At 44.5% G+C, this 17,749-nt stretch overlaps 1 protein-coding gene across 1 annotated transcript in view; it reads left to right on the top strand.

The window, feature by feature from the left end:
• Nucleotides 1–17,749, top strand: part of nrxn3b (neurexin 3b) — a gene marked incomplete at both ends in the record, with an annotated part of 330,192 nt that overhangs the window by 225,613 nt on the left and 86,830 nt on the right. The window contains one exon of the mRNA XM_083933978.1: nt 13,956–14,137. Coding sequence (XP_083790104.1) covers nt 13,956–14,137 — 182 coding nt within the window. The remainder of the gene's footprint in view (nt 1–13,955; nt 14,138–17,749) is intronic.

Below are 17,749 nucleotides of genomic sequence, written 5' to 3'. Positions count from 1 at the left end.
TCAACTTGTCAGGCACCTTATAATTAAACATGAAATATTACAGCAGGAGCACCATGAAGGTTAGCGAGGCTGCCGGCGGTACACACAGGTGAAGCCCCGCAGAGAAGTATTCTGATCCGATTCGGTGAGTGACCATTACCATGTGCTGATTGCGTGCATAAAAGAATGACGGGCTTTTGCACTTAACTGTGAACCTTACAGGTTGCAGTGCATGGCACCCTGAAATAAGAGCTGCCTGGTCAAAACCAATCACTTCATCAAGGTTGCTATTGATAGCAGGCCTCAGCTTTAAGTGGAAGGTTGTTCAGTGAGAGAAGCACAGCGACAGCGAGCGCTAACTTGAATGATACTGTGGAATTGAGGGGAGTGGCTGAGTTAACTTCTGAAAAGTACCAACGTGATTGTTTCTCTTTTTAGTGTTACACTCCAGCCTTCATTCCTTTTTTTGTGTTTGGTGGAGAGAGTACAGGAGGTGTGGGAGGTGCATTGCAGTGTACATTTAAGTATTTGTGGTCACTCCCTATATATGGAGGAAAGTATGTGTCTGCCCGCTGATGGGAGTGTGCTCACATGTGTGTTTGCACGTGTCCATGCGTGCGCTCTGGGGCTGAACTCCGCCGTGCACGATACAGAGCGCAGAGAGGAATTATGAATGTATGACCATATAAAGACAGAAATGACATGCCGTCATGTAAATAAGATAAACATAAATAAACACATAAACAAACACATTAGTTTGTTTAATAAAATTGCAATATATAGACCTGTTCTATAGGAAAAGTATCCTTTATGGACATCCTTTATCCTATCCTACCAAGCTCATTAGTTGATTTAAGTCTTTTGCTCCCAGAGTAACAGTAAATACAAGCAGTATAAAGGATAATCTTGTCAGTGCACGTTCAGTTTCTGAAATAAAACACAAACAAATGCATGAATATCTGAGTTATTACTAATATCCAGCTTTATATAAGCATTTAAGGACTGTAAGTTAAATCTGCATCTTCTTTGCATCAGTATTAAACACAAAAGGCAATAATGTCCCCTCTTAAAATGTTATAAAATGACACTGAACCACGTTACCTGAACATTTACAGGAATACAAGGCAGCTATGGGAGCTTGGCAATTAGCTTATCACTTTGTGCAACTAGTTTGGGATTAGTCTAATAACTAAAAACGTGTCTAACATTAGTCACATTATTGTGTGTAATGAATGTTAACAGTAACGCCAGAGCTTGCATCGTCAGTGACGACTGCGCCTCGAGCGTCGGCAGGAAGACTAGATATGCGTACACAGCGCAACTTCACAACAAACAACTCATTCATCTTCAGCCGCTTGTCCCTGTCGGGGTCGCGGGGGGCTGGAGTCGATCCCAGCTGACATCGGGCGTGAGGCGGAGTCCACCCTGGAAAGGACGCCAGTCTATCACAGGACACATAGAGACGAACAGAGAGAGACAACCATTCACACCTACGGGTGATTTAGAGTCATCAATGAACCGAACACCTGCACGTCTTTGGACTGTGGGAGGAAACCGGAGAACCCGGAGAAAACCCACGCAGACACAACAACCAATATCAAAGTAAAAGTCTCTGAACTTAAGAGAAATCACAACAGAAGCTTCATATAAAATTAAATTAAATTAAATGAACTCGACCTTCAAAGGGGGGGGGGTTACCGTTGGGGGGCACCCCGCTAATATAATGGTAGGGGAAACACTGGAGGATAATTACTGAGGTGGAAAGGTGCGTGATGCAGGTAGGGGTGTAGAGGATATCAGGTTTGTCACAGACACTGGATGTGGGGTTGCTATGCCAACGGTACAACTGGTCTAGCTTTGCAGAAGACAATGGCGCTGTGTTTCAGGTGGCAATCATCGAATACAGACAAAAGGAAGGCACGGAGAAAACTTAAAAGGTCATCAGGCGGGTTTATTCACAGTTTGATTTTGATCTCAAAAACAGACTTCTGTGTGTTGTCAGCTTGATTGTGTTGTTTGTTTTCCCCTCAAGAGCCATTATTGTGTATAGCACATTAGGTGCAAGTACTTTTCTATTTGATGTTGTAGATATCAAAGGGAAGATTAGCCCGGCTTCATACAATACGCTGATTCCTTTCAGCATCCCTCCATCCAGCTTTCTAATCCATATTCTTCAAAAGCAGGTGGGCATCTGAGAGAGACTCTCAAGTTGCTGTATAAATAGGGCACCTGTAATTGAAATACACAGCTGGTATGTCAGAAGAAAGAATGATATGACAGGGCCGGCATGGAAAATTGAGGCTCACGCTCTCCTTCAGCGTGTAACGTTCTGTTTGTGCCTGTCGTCTTCCATTTTAAACTGCCATTTTTGTGTGTTAGCTAGGACTATATGCAGAGGTGCCGCCTTAATTATCACTTCCCACATTTTCAGACTTCTGTTTCAGCGAGCTGTGGAGGAGAGAGGCGAAGACGCTGTCTGTGTCACCTGTGCTTGAAATTAACACCAGCTACTTATCCTGAGGCAAACACTACACTGGGGCTGGTTGTTGGTGTGGCAAATGTGGCAGCCGGTTTGACACAAAGTCAATCAATCTTGACTTATTACATTCTGTACACAACTAGTCTGAGGCAAACAAACCCCAACTAGTAGAATCCATTTGCTTTTGTGGTTTGTTGACATCTTGTGAAAAATAGCCCTGCAGCACTATCTGCCTCACTGGGACAGCATGCTCTTTATTCAGCCAACACGTTTCGACACAGGATAGGATGACGAAGGTCCTCAGACAGCCTATATAAACCCGTTCACTACAAGATGGCAGAAGATTTCGTTAGCCGATGAGAACCAAACACACCAACGGTCGGCTTTTCAAAGATACCGTATTCCAAACTAGGAAATTTCAGAATAAAAGTACCAAACAAAAAACACAATCATAGAAATAAGATAAGGTAAGGTGCAATGTGGAGTTTCCCTGTAAAGAAATATATCTATGTATATTTAATAATAATAATAATAATAATAATAATAATAATAATACAGTAGTGCTACAGAGCAGAATAGAAAAATGAAAAATATGTAATAAGTCATTACTCCCCCAATGCAGTATGTGTATCCTTGAGGTCTTACAAACGTGCTGGGTTCATGTCCTTTCTCATTAACATATTAAATCAAGCGATGTTAGATCCATGCTTGCTTGATTTACATAGCATGGCGCATGGCTACAATTCTTTGTGCATTACTGCTGCCACCCGCGGATTATAGTGCAAAATAGTGTGATACTGGCGGCAGGAATTTATATCGTGTGGCCTTTGTCCATTTGGGGACCCCCTACCTGGGGGCGACTGTGGCTCAGTGACAGAGTGGGTCGTGCTCCATTGGAGAGATTGGTGGTTCGATCCCCACCTTCCCTGGACACTGAACCCCGAATTGCTCCCCGTGCTGCGCATGGGTGTGTAAATGTGGTGTGAATGGTTACATTAGATTAGATGGTATGTAGATGTCCACTGCCATCAGTGTGAACGGGTGAATGTGACAAACACTGTGAAAGCACCTTGAGTAGTCAGAAGAATAGAAAGGCGCTATAGAAGTACAGGTCCATTTACCATTTACCTCTAAAAACGGCTAATAAAGTGCATAATTTTTCATTATAAATAACTATAAAAGAATCAGAACCAAGCTGCTGAGATCAGAAAGCATCTGCCAGTTCATCATGGGACGCGTTTTCTGCAGAATCTTCCCTTTGAATGGATCTGGTGTTCGATGTTTTTTTACGATTTGGTCCATTTTACATTTAAGCCCCGATCAGACGCGTAAAGCCCGAGTGTTCCTTTGATGCAAATTTCCACATTGGTTGATATCACGAGTCGTCGAGGACAATGCAAACCAAACCAATGTATGACCTCATGCAGCATTTGTACAATCTAAAGCTCCCTCACCAAAAAAGGCAAGTTTGTTAAAAGTTCAGAATGAGTAAATGTGACCAACTGGAGTTTGAGTCATAAAGGCCTTGGGATACGATCAGTGTCTGAGGTTACCGTGTTGTATTTGTGCATGAGACAGGGGAGAGAGTTCTGGGCTCCCCTTGAAGCTTTGGCGAAGACAGACCGGCTGCTCTATCCTCTGGGGAAGATTCAATTATAAATGATGCTTCCTCTCGGACCTATCTTGGAATCCCTTATTCTTGAGGAGATCTGCTTCACCTAATCCTCAGCAGGGTTTGGTGTGGTCTACCTCTGAAGTGATATGCCTCACACACAATGTGTGTCATGCATTATAAATGATGGGAAGGAGACACTCATGTCCTAATTTCGCTCAGAGTAATGTGAACACCGACGCCAAAGCTGACAGAATGCTAATCTTCCCCATAGAAAGGAGCTGGATTTAGTCAGGTTTTAGAGAGCTTTAGTGTGCAAGTGCTCCGAATATTTGTTTGTGTTTACGCCATCTCAAGTTGACTTTTCCCCACCTTTGCTGTCCATCTTTGTCTGTCTGTCTCCTCCTCTCTTACCCTGCATCCTTCTTCATCTCTCCTACCTCGTTCCTTCTTTCCTTTCATCTCTCTGCAACGTCTCACTCCCCTCTTTTAAAAATTCTACTGGTGGCAGTGTGCAGCATTAAAGCCAGCAGACAGGTCTTCTTTGTATCCTGGAGTGCTGCGTGAATCCCAGATGCAACCCCCCCCCCCCCACCACCACCAACCACCCACACACACACACACGCACACACACGCACAGCCTCTGAAATCTTCTTCAGACCCCCTTTCCCTCTTCTTCATCCTCTTCCTTTTCCAACCAGAGAGAATAGGAACTGACATCTCCAGAGAACCGAAAAAAATCATTTAAAGCCCTTCCTCTCTGTCCGCTCACCGCTACAACAGAGAAGAGTGTCAGTAATGCAGCAGGAGGAGAGACGGAGAGGGGGAGGGAAGGGTGAGACCGGCTTTTCCGAATTTCGCAGTAATGAGGGGCGGATCGCTATGGCTCACCTTCTGCCGGCCTAGTCTGTGTGCATGTGCGAGTATTTCCACTTGTGTACTCACATGTGCGCCTTTGCAGTGTTACATGAAGCAGAAGTGAAGAGACATGACCGCTTCGTTAATGGGTGTCTGTGAGTCCATCGTCCTCTTCTTCTGTAGCGATCTGAGGATGATTTGACATGCCTGTGAGTAAGAAACCAATGCCATTTCCTGTTGCTCTGAGGGGGGGGGGGGGGGGCTGAATATCTCTGGCCTACATCCACACCACTTGATTCTCTCTCTGACGGTGTTTCTCTGTTCTCCGTGTCTACCCTCCTTCCTCCCTCAAAAAGTGACTCCTCCACCACTCCCCCCTGCTCTCCCTCTCCACACTTCCCAACTTGTGTCTCGGCATCATGATACAGATGGCAAATCAAGCTGTTCATCATGTGAATATGTCAATATGTCCCCCGCCAGTGAAGGGTGACAAAAAAACGCTAAGAATTTTTTTTTTTTAATTGAGTCATCTCACCATTTGTTGCATCGCTGGAAGTCATTGCACCTCAAGTGGTTTTTGAGCACAACCGAATGACATACATTACACATTAGTTTCAAGCTAAGGGGAGGAACTGTTGTCTGATCCTTTAACAGTTGACTAGTTCATCAGCTTGGTTTGTCCCAGGAATAATATTCAGGCAAGTTTGGTGTTCATTCATTCATCTTCAACCGCTTATCGCGCGGGGGGGGGGGGGGGGGGGGGGGGGGGGGCTGGTGCCGATTCCAGCTGGCATCGGGCGTGAGGCGAGGTACACCCTGGACAGGACGCCAGTCTATCACAGGACACATAGAGACGAACAGAGACAGACAACCATTCACACCTAAGGGCAATTTCAGAGTCATCAATGAACCGAACACCTGCACGTCTTTGGACTGTGGGAGGAAACCGGAGAACCCGGAGAAAACCCACGCAGACACAGGGACAACATGCTAACTCCACTCTAAGACAGTGCACCAAGTTTGGTCTCATCTCATCTTCAGCCTCTTATCCAGGGTCAGGTCTCAGGGGCAGCAGCTCCAGCAGGGGACCCCAAACTTCCCTTTCCCGGGCCACATTAACCAGCTCTAACTGGGGGATCCTGAGGCGTTCCCAGGCCAGTGTGGAGATATAATCTCTCCACCTGGTCCTGGGTCTTCCCCGAGGCCTCCTCCCAGCTGGACGTGCCTGGAACACCTCCCTAGGGAGGCGCCCAGGGTTCATCCTTACCAGATGATCCTGAACCACCTCAACTGGCTCCTTTCAACACAAAGGAGCAGCGGCTCTACTCCGAGTTCCTCACGGATGGCTGAACTTCAAGTTTGGTGAACTCAAATAATTCTTAATTTCAACCTGGATGGAGTCTAATTAATGAGAATACAGCTGTATTTGTATGCAATGGCTTTAATATGTCTTATTGCTTTGTTAAATACTAAATTCTGATTGGTCAGTTAGGGCACTACAGTCCACTGCCCACTGCTACGTATAACAGACTGTGGCTATAGACGCAGTTCTCATCTGGAGGACCAAGTCCATCAATCTGCAGAAAGGAGTCCGGTTAATTTAACATTAGCTGTGATTTTAAACAAAAATAAAACATTTACTTTCTGTTGAATTCAATATTTTGTGTCAAATGTTTTTATTTATTCAGTAAGGAGCCATGTAATCAGCAGGATAATGTCATCCCCTCCTTACTATATGCAGCACTGCTCAGCTCCTGGTGTTTAAAAGAGGTTTACTGAACTTACCACATGAATGGTGGAGGAAGTATTAAAACATTCTATTTTAATTAAAGAATACCATGTTAAGTGGGCATCCAATCTGCCAGTATCATTTAACCTGAAGGGAGAGTTGAGTTTCTCAAACAAATGTTCAAAGCAAATTAGTTGAAAGACTCAAAAGCAAAACCTTCACTGGTTACAGCTCAAATATGAGGATTTGTTGCTGTTCTTTGTTATTTACGATCACATTGGACCCTGATGAATTCAGATAGGTCTTTTATTACTTATTTTTGACATTTCACAGACTATTCTCTCAGTTTTATTGATTCATTTGCATATTAATTGATAATAAAAGTAATTGTTGGTTGCGGGCCCATGCACCAGAACACTATGTTCTTGTGCTGCCTGTTTCCTGTCACCTGCACTCCCTCTGCACTGGCACTCCAACATCCAAACAGTCAGCACTAAGTCTCTCTGCAGCAGAGAGGCCTCAGCTTCTCTTGGCATTGTTAGGCAACTGTAGCACAAATCCAACCACTGTAGTATTTTGACTGCTCAATCCCAGCTGCTGCCCAGCGGCTCAGACTTTATCATCCTGGCTACTGGTGCTGCTTTGCAGCCCGAGCAGCAGCAGCAGAAGCTGCCTGAGCCTCTGCCTTGCTTTGTTGCATTTGCTAGCGGGTTCTGGCTCATAAAGTTAGAATAGGACTCTGACAAAATGTTATACGATGTAGAGTAATCCATACAATCCTCAGACCACACTGTGTAGACTGGGAAATAACTTTCTAAGCTTTAATCAGAGAATGTGTGGTGTTATCCCCAGGTTTTCTGCAACCTTTTGACATCCGCTTAAGTTTCCACATAAAAGTTCACTTCCAGCGATCATACAAAACAATTACATACAGGGTTCCTGGTTCGAATCCCAGCTGGGGCCCTTCCGTGTGGAGTTTGCATGTTCTCCCCATGTCTGCGTGGGGGTTCTCCGGTTTCCTCCCACAGTCCAAAGACGTGCAGGTGTTGGGTTCATTGATGACTCTAAATCACCCGTAGGTGTGAATGGTTGTCTGTCTCTGTTCGTCTCTATGTGTCCTGTGATAGACTGGCGTCCTGTCCAGGGTGGACCCCGCCTCATGCCCGCTGTCAGCTGGGATCGGCTCCAGCCCCCCGCGACCCCGACAGGGACAAGCGGTTGAAGTTTAAAAAATGTGAAAAAATTAGTATTTAAGACATCAATTTTGACAAAGGTGTTTTTTGGTGAGAGACCATAAACAAATGTGCCTTACTCCTGATTCTCTATGTATTTGCAGCGCGTTGCCTGCACATATATCATCATCAGTTCTTTCACTTTTCACTATCTACGCTCTGGCCACTCTGTCTCTGTTTTTCCACTTCTATTAGTCCTGTTTTGTGGTGCGTGAATCCATGTAGTGTGGTAATGCTACAGCTTATTATAACAGGGATACAGACAGTGTAAATCATTCAAGGCTGGCTGTTTTCTTTACATAGCCATCCTTCACAACATGCTTCCCTTCATCAATCATATTCTGCATTTTGTTCAGTGAGATGGGACACCTGGCCACCATGTGTTTTGACAATGTAGAGATATGTACATACACACACACATTCAATGTGCATTTTGTGTGTATACGCCATAGGAATACATTAAAGTACAGACACGGGCGCATACAGACATCTATGGTATTGTAGCCATTTGCTGTAAACTTCCTACTGGCTGCTGATTGAAAATAGAGAGAGAGAGCATTCAATCATCAGTCTTCCCCCTCGTTCTATCCCAGAGGGGAGAGGCAACAGTTGGAAATATGAATTATGAAATGATAAGAGGTTGTAAAATGGAGATAAATCCCGGTGATTACACAGCTCAGTATCTCACAATTCGATTCCTCTGTCAATGATTCTTTATTGTAGTTGTGTGAAGGACAGCGAGCCTAATAATTCCCCATGTATGAAGCACGGCGGGGGAAAGTGTTGTGATGATAGAGTTCTTTTGAACGTGATTGAAGAGGCAATTACATTTTTGCATCTCACTTTCAGGATTTTCTTTTTTAAGGCTCCTCTTTCTTTTCACCATTCTCCGATGGCAGAAAATTCGACCACATCAAACCGTGTTTGTCTTCTCTTTCCATCCCCTGGGGTGCCAGCGTTGCAGAAAGCCCAAGAGATAACAAGGGAAAAGACATAAAAGCACATAAACAACACACACCAAGGAGAAAGGAGAGGGAGTGTGTGTGCCTGCGAATGTGTGTGTAAAGTGAACACTCATACATGTCTATGCAGATTACTTTGAGCGTGTGTGTGTGTGTGTCTGTGTGTGCATGCATACTTAAGCAGAGTGTTTGGAGCATTTACCCACTGCAGTTCTGTGCCTTGTGGCGTAGCTGGCAGTGGCACCTTTTTCTTCTTTGTGGCTGCACATACACACATGCACATACAGGTACATGCACACAGACACACACCACCCCATCCAACTTCTGCGACTACAAAAAAAGCTCTTGACCATTGGCTCTCTGCAACCTGTGTAGTTGGACAGACACTTCCAGTCTTTTACCGCAGGTCCTCTACCAGCCGCCTCTAAACAGAGGGTTTTATGACGGCATGGTGGTGAAGCTAATTACTCAGTTATAACAGACATGTGCTACGCCAGCTACGCTACTCTTTTTGCTCTTATAAACAGCAATGTTGCCTTATACAGTTTAAATAAGTGAGCCAGAATCAATTCCCTTGAGTTGATACATTTAAAAACAGTTCATTGAACCTCTCAGTTTCTTTGTGGCACTATGTTATAGTCCATATATAGTAAAACTTCTCCTCAATGCATTACAAGTCATCATGTATAAGTTCACATTAGTAAAGACAAACTAGAGACCATGTTGTGATGGGTTCACACCAGCTGTGATGACAAATCGGCAGCGTTACGTAGAGGGGAAATGGCCCCATCCACACGTCCTACTTCCAGCGCCCTTGCTTGGACCGCACCCATCTTCAAATTCGGTCTTCCTTTTGATCCCAATTAAAAACCTGTTAAGTTTCGTGACTGCATCTTGCACGGTTGGGATGCTATCGCCAAATCGGGCCAGGAGCGTAAAGTGTGTGAATGTGTGTGTGTGTGTGTGTGTGTGTGTGTGTGTGTGTGTGGGAGGGGATGGCCCCTTCCCTACTTCTCACCCCCTTTCGTCCGGGCCCCTAGCCTGGTTCACACCCATTTTTTAAACTCCGGCCGTAAGAAGCTTCACAGGTGATCACGTTAGCTCCACACGCATTTTTTCTCACTGGTCAAGTGTATTGAAACTGGCGACCTACTATAATTTCTCGCTCTGTGCAAAAACACCATCCTCTTACTATTTTTTCCTTCCCGTTAGCTAGGTGATGTCACGTGGGGGCTTGAAGGACAGGACATAGTTCTGTAATGCAGACAGGTGTCCTGACCTTCTGTCTGCTCTCCCACGCCTCAGGGGACCTGTGCGAAATAGAGGCCGAGGCTTTGACCTAGTCTCTCATCTACAGTTTGTCACTAAACGGAGGTACACTGCAGATGCAATGAATCACAAAACTGGAGAGTAATGCATTAGTGCACTGCCTTTATCTCAAAACTAACACCGTATATTAGTATGGCCTGTATACGGTGTTTTATTGCCAACTATCAAATAGAATTGATGTTTGAAAAATCATCATTTCTTTCACAGGGTTTCCTATCGCCTATGTGTTCACTCACAAATCAATGGAGCACCCATATGCTACAATTAGATTTCAAATGGCCTCCCTCCAATACCCACTGGCCATGGCAAGATTGCATTATTCAAATATGGAGATGAAAGTCCCCTCTGATCCACCAAAATAACATCTTGTGCAGTAATCTGTTTGTAGATTTGATTCCTTTGATGATATTTTCCCTGTAGTTGGCTTTTCACCAGGGCATCATAGCTGTGAACGGCGTGTATGTTGGATGTTTCATCTGCGTTGTTTGCGGGCATGATAATGGCAGTGCGTTCTCAGTGTCCATCTCTGAAAGAAGGATGCAAGGTGAAAACTCTGCAGTAATTATAAGACAGAAAAGACAGAAAAGACAGGAACACAAGACGCACAACAGCAGACTTTGAAGAGGATTTTCCAACTAGCAAACAACAAATTGGACTGCTTTAGCCATAACCCCTCTTCCCTGTCGCTTTAATGCACTTGACTGGATAAACACCCTCGGTGTTTTATCAGTCTCTGTTGAACTGTTACCGAGCAAATCCAGGTAAAAAAGAGGTTGTCTTACTAATGAACCAAGACATTTTTCCAGACAATAAACTGACACTCTTCTTTCTTGCACTTTTGATAACATGCATTTTAAAAGGTTTTTGCCGGAGTACCAGTGTGAGGCCTTCTTGCTAATGTAAAATACACATTACTTCAAGACAACAAAAGCAATGGGTTGATTTATTTTCGTTTTAATGAAGAAAAGCTCCAGCCAATTTTCTGGTTTTTGTATCCTGCTTTCAATGTAACAAATTTGATACAAAAACCTTGAAAAGACTATTGTTCATTTACAGTTTCAAGGCAGGTAAAAGCCCAAAGAGTTATTAGTCAGAGTAACTTTGAGTAGGTGCGCTGAAATATGCTAGAAAAGTTCAGATTGCCATTGCCTGCCCTCTTATAATTAGTCTCCTTGCAAAATCTCTGAAATTCAATTATATTGGTTTTCCTTACATCCACACTTTGGTGGAAAAGCTTCACTATCTCTCTCTCACACCACACACACACACACACCACAAGCACGCATGCATGCACGCACACACACATACACAGGCAGGCTGATGGAGGCCGAATGCACGTTGTGAAGTACAAAAGTGTGCGAAACGTGAAGTCTTTCATATCCAACTCCTGACCTTGTGTCCAGCCTAGCTGCGCCAAATTCTACATTTCCTCACAGTTGCCAACCATCCGAGTTATTCTGCTCCGTTCTTCAGATGAGTATCAGAAATGACGCTTTGCAAACAATGCATGAATGAATTGATATTCAGTGGACTTCCTCTCTTTGTGGAAATACAGCCGGCGCAGTCTGGGCCAAACAGGTTTTTAGGAATACGTGCTACATTTTCGGCGATCTTGGATTCTCTCTTCTCTGTACTTGTGCAGATAATCACCCACTTGTGTGATTGTATGTGAGAAGGCATTGCGTTCTTGTGTCTGCACACGTGTTTCGCACACTTTTATACTTCACAACTTGCATTTGTGCCGCCATCAGCCTGTCTGTGTGTATGTGTGTGTGTGTGTGTGTGTGTCTCTGTGTGTGGTGTGAGGGAGAGATGGTGAGAGTGTGGTTGTCTGTGTGTGGTTCATGCTGAACATTGTTTTCTTGAAATACTAAGCAAATCTCCTCAATGTGATAATTGGCTCCCTGGGGTGTTTGTATCTTTGCTGCTCATCATCGTCATCCCCTCCAGAAAAAAGAGAGAGTGTGTTAGATGAGATAGGCGAAGTTTGCCACGGAAACTGATCCCAAGTCTGCCTGAACTCTTTTGGCAAGAAGAAACTTTGAGGCAATGAGACAGCGGGGGCCAGATCCGGTGCAGCCTGGCTGCGGGCTGCTACGCTGTCTCCATGGCATCAGGGCCTCATTTTCAGCCAGACGCGATGCCACAGAGGATATGAGCTATTTGAGGCAGGTGATACATGATGCAAACATCAGCTTCAATTGCCGCAATGTCATTGAGAACAATAGAAAGATTTTATTGTTTCGCTTCAGGGAAAAATGAAATCTCAAAGGGAGGCGTCTGTGTTAAACCAGCATTGTAGGGTTATTAGTTACAAGAAGTGAAGCAGTTGTCTGAGGCTCGGGATGCTTCACTTGTTTAGGTATTTTTCATCTCACAGACAACCTTAGTTGGTGGTTTGCATTGCTGGCACCTGAGGTGTGTAAAATTCAGACCTGTTTGTGCGCCTGCAGGCAAATAGAGACACTCATCCGGTCGATAGACTCTCTCCCTCTCTCCTGCTCCCTTTCATCCATATGTTCTTGCAGTCTCCAGGGTGTTATGGACCACAGAGCAGATTGTTGGCTGCTTCATAGGAGAAACAGTGAGACAGCTGGGCACCCATCACAAGGCCAAACAGATGTTCAGGTGACTTGGAGAGGAAGTGAATAGGAAAGAGAGGGATGATAGGGGAGAAGACAGGGAGGGAGGTGATGTGGAAGAAGGGGATGCAGAGGGATGGTGGAGGCAGGGGAAAAAAAGGAATTTATACATCGATGCAAGAGCTTGGAGACTTCATTAGCAATCCCCTGTCAGCCTCTGAGGTGGGCCAAATGCTTTCCACTATCCGTAGGCCACAGGAGTCTGTTTCGTCTCCCATATTGATTCTCCAAGTAGTCTATCTGCTGTAGGTCTAATGCCTTTGATCTCTTGATTATCTGTGCCTAAATGTGGACGAGTTGGCTAAGCAGCTCAAGGATTCAGTGGTTTAATTCTGCCGCACCTTAGGGAACATTTAGAAGTTGGAATTGGATCCAACCCTGCAACCAAATAATGAAAGTTTTCTCCTTTTTTTTACTCTCTCTGTTCCACGTGATGATAGAAAAAGGAAATCCACAAACAACCTCCTCAGATTATGTGGCTCAAGGCCAATCTTGATCCAATCAGAGCGTCTAATCTGACACAAATCTGCATAGTGGCTGATGTAATAACAAATCAAATCATTCTAGTGAGGTTCTCTAGCTCCTCTGGTACTGAGGCCCAGTTTTTTTCTACACTGCATTTGTCAAATTAAACCAGACGAAGATTCTTCGATTTTTCTTTCCCCCCACCCCATCTCTTCTTTCTTGTGCCAGTCTTTGTTCTTTGGTTGCAGGTCTCATATATAATACATGAGGACTGGGAGACTTATCCGGTGCTGGCCATAGTGGCTCTTATTCCCTGGAAAGTGGCTATATTTAAGAGCTGGATAGGTCATAGATGGCGCCAGGGGAACTGCTGACTTCTACCCAAAAGGCGGTTGTGGCTGAATACCATTAAAACCCTGAAATAGAACTCGACACAATTACATTTTAGAAGTGGCAAAGTAGCTATAAAGGAATTACAGCAGCTTTTGCCCTTAATGGAGGTTTGGATCTAGTTTTGTCAGAAAAGTGTCTTGATGCTGACGACACTGTGCTCCCTAGTGTCTAGTTCACTGGATTGAATTCTAACCCTTTTCTTTTTATCTGCCTCTATTTCTCCTAGAATAAGTCTAAATCCTTCCCTTTTGTCTTTGCTTCTTGTGTTTCCACAGCTGGCACCACCTACATCTTTGGCAAAGGAGGGGGTCTGATCACATACACGTGGCCCAATAATGAGAGGCCAAGCACACGGACGGACCGGCTGGCAGTGGGCTTTAGCACTACCATCAAGGACGGCATCCTTGTCCGCATTGACAGCGCCCCACGTCTGGGTGACTACATCATGCTTCACATAGTAAGTAACATGTTAATACCTTAACCACTCTATTAAAGTAATTTATTTTACCCTTTTAGACCCACATAGAACCATTTTTGCCTTTTTAGGGGGAGGGGGAAAGGGATCTTTAGGGGGAAATAACAGGTGAACAGTAGATGCCACACACAAGGGGTGTACATCATCTTAGAGCTGGGAACCTGAAGATGAATTTTTCAAGTTGTTCCAGTCATAGTAATGGAGTTACATGAGTCTCATGCTCTATTATGTTTCATACAGTAATAGTTGCACCAATGGTTGGGTTGATATCCTTTGTAGCACAGATTTGATGATAAATTTAACCAGTTTTGACCACTCAAAAACCCTAACCACCCTTAAAAATCACAAAATTAAGGAGCTCAGACCTTGAGGGAACACCACAGAAAAACCCATGCTGTGATTCGGGATCAAAGAAATTTGACAATTTGAGATTTCTGCAAGAATGTATTTTTTTGGCGACTGGATGGCGAGCACTTCTGTTCTGAAACCTGCTCAGAGACCCTCTCATTGTCAGTAAACATAGGTCAACTATCCTCTGAATGCCCCAGGTCTCTAGTTTGTGGTCGCTAAGTTTCACGAGGCTGTGATTACCCCAGAGGTCAACAGCTCATTGTATACACTGAGCTCAAGTTTCAAGAAAATCGTCTCACTACAATGGAATAGCTCTTATGGGGACTAACATCATCACACATGAATACAGTCGGGCTCACTGAAGCGACAACAGTCTCAGCCTCCAGTTAGACCTCATTTATGCAATTCAAAGACTGTTTATGGACGCCAGTGTGCAGAAGAATTCTAATACACCATTTTAGAATAGGCAGAAATAACACATTTGTACTGCATGAGGAAACCTGCATGTTGCCCCCGACTGCATGGGAGGAGCAGAGAGTTAATATGTCTGTACAGAGGAGACTCTTGGGTTCCCATTGAACCTATTTTCATTCAGATATTTTGAGGTCAGAGGGCGAAGAACCCTTTGGCCATCCAAAATGTGACCTTACTGTGTTATTTAGCACTCTTCTGGACGAGCTAGCGTGATGTAGTTGGTACCGACGGATCCTTAGGTTGTCTAGTGAGCTTGTTTTTTGTCATTCATAAGAACTCATATCTCAACACAAACCGATTCAGCCCATCATGCTCTGAAACTGAATATAAAAACGGTACAGATCCATGAAAGTCTCTGCTCACCATCCTCTCTCAGAATAACCCTACATTACTTCTCCAGCACATTCGAAACGGACTCCCGGCATGAATAATGAATGCGTCCCTCCATACATATGCAGTGTTTTCCCACATGTTGTGGAGAGAAACATGATAGAGGCGGGAGGGGACGCGAGTTGGAATTCCTGGCCAGTCGACTGTGCATCCACTCGGCATCTTAATAATCTCTCCCTGCGACCTTGTGTTTGACTCGTTTACATAAGCATTAAGTATTTAAATCATCATCAAGAGCAGCTCGATGGATGCGGGGCCTCAAATCAGTGCAATGTGGAGGGGATGTGGAGGCGGCGGTGTGGGGATGGGGGGAGGTGGGTGGTGGGTAGTCAGAGTTGCTGCTGACTCCATGCGAAAAAAGATGTGATGATGAGGAGGAGCTACAGTCGCTAAAGCAGATTGAAAGTCTTTTTCTTCTTAAAGAGCTCCCCTCATCTCCTGAGTGCCGGCCATGTGGTGCAGAAAAGCAGCCATCTGCTCTGCGAAGATGAGGGCCAACAACAAGCAGTTTTGAGCTGCCTTTACAGTATAGAGAGATAAAGTGAACGTGTGTGTGTGTGTGTGTGTGTGTGTGTGTGTGTGTGTGCATATGTGTGCATAGGTGAGAGAGGAAGTGGAATGGCGCGGAATGAGAGTGAATGATAAAGACGTACAGCAGCAACAACGCCTTTCCACGTCCCTAACCGACTGAGTAATTGCAGGAACCCCTAAAGGAAGGAAAAGGAATGCATTTTTAATTCAGCTCTTTAAGATATCACGGCACAGCTCGCCAAGCAGGGCATCTCTTATAATTTGACTGCGAGTAGTTGGGCGGCGAATGTCTTCATTCCTCCAAGCTCTCGCTAATGAATGTATTAATAGAAAAGAAGTAACCGGAGATTTCACCAGCTCCTTCTGGGGAGCAGGGTGTTCTGAACACGGCGTTGTGTTGTGTTTTTTTTTTTTTTGTGTGTGTGTGCCGCGTGGGTAACATCACACTGCTTATATGTCAAATGATTTATTGACGGCCAAGGGTGTGCAAACAACGTGGGTTTCATTTATTATTAACGATGATTGCGCACCCTTAAAAAATTAAAATACAAAAAAAGCATGACCCTCCGAGGCTCCATTCTTCCCACAGTTATGCACTTCCACTTCCATCGAACAGAAACCAAATGAAGAAAGCTGGACTTCTTTTTTGCCACAGGTGAACGGTAAATAATTAATCCGACCTTGAGTGAATATTTAGCCGGGAGACTTGTGGATTTGGTTACACATGAGGAAAATAAACCGCTGCTCTGACCTCACTTATGATGTTTGTTGTTGTTGTCTGTAGAACACATTCTACAGCAGTAGCTCAGTCCATAGGTGACCTGGCTGGAAACCGTAGGGTCGCTGGTTCGAGTCCCTGTGTGGACCATGAATGGAGCGTGGACTGGTGGCTGGAGAGGTGCCAGTTCATCTCCTGGGCACTTTCGAGGTGCTGTTGAGCAGGACACTGCTCGGGGCGCCGGTCACTGGCGGTCACTCCATTAATTGCATGTATATAGGTCCTGTCTGTGCATGTGTGTGTATTTCGGGCCTGTGTGTGTAAAATTAAAAATAATAATAGAGTGAAAATTGAATTTCCCCATTGCAGGATGAATAAAGGAAATCTTCTTCTTCATTAAGCTTTGTCATCTCCACTTCTGCAGTGGCGGGAATATTTCGATCTCTAGCAAACAAGTGTTGTGTTCGCAGCTAAAACAACTTCGCCATCTCTAAAAGTCGTACGTGCGGTAGCTCTAAAAGTATAAGATGTCCCCGACTTCACAGAAATGTCATTAGATAATAACTCCTGATGACAAACGTCAGGTCTTCCCTGTCAGCGTTTTGCATTTAGTAATGAATCTGGAAGGAAAGGTTAAACGTGTTACGCCTGTCGATTCTGGATATATGTCTAACCAAAGGTCTCCTCGGGCCCGGAGCCATTACCTTAGCCTTGGTAATTATTAGGTCGCTACTTGAGGATCAGCAGCTCGAGTCAAAATACAATAGGCACACAATGACTAACATTTTGATAGCTGAGTATTTGGCAAGGTAGAATAAAAGAAGAGAAAGAAAATAGCTGTAGTTTTGTGCTCAGTTTTAAGTTGCACACAGATAGAGATAATGAAGTGCTTCGACTGACCTTGACTCTGACTTAAGCATCTCGTGCCTGCAGTTTATCCTGACGGAAGAAAAGGGCGTACACGGCATTTTCTTAAACACGCCGAGCCCAGAGAGAAACAGCCACACTCTGAGGCAGACCTAATCACCGACTCCCTCCTTGGTCTCCGTCTCTCTCTTTTTTCTTTCTTCATTATCTCGTCTCCCTCCTCTCTGTGATTAGCTCGCGGCTTGTTTGGCAATCATGAATTA

Source organism: Echiichthys vipera (assembly GCF_963691815.1).
Source record: "Echiichthys vipera genome assembly, chromosome: 19".
In the NCBI taxonomy this organism is placed as follows: Eukaryota; Metazoa; Chordata; class Actinopteri; order Perciformes; family Trachinidae; genus Echiichthys; species Echiichthys vipera.
The sequence above is the reverse complement of the archived record's forward strand: the minus strand, read 5'-3'. Positions and strand labels throughout refer to the sequence as shown.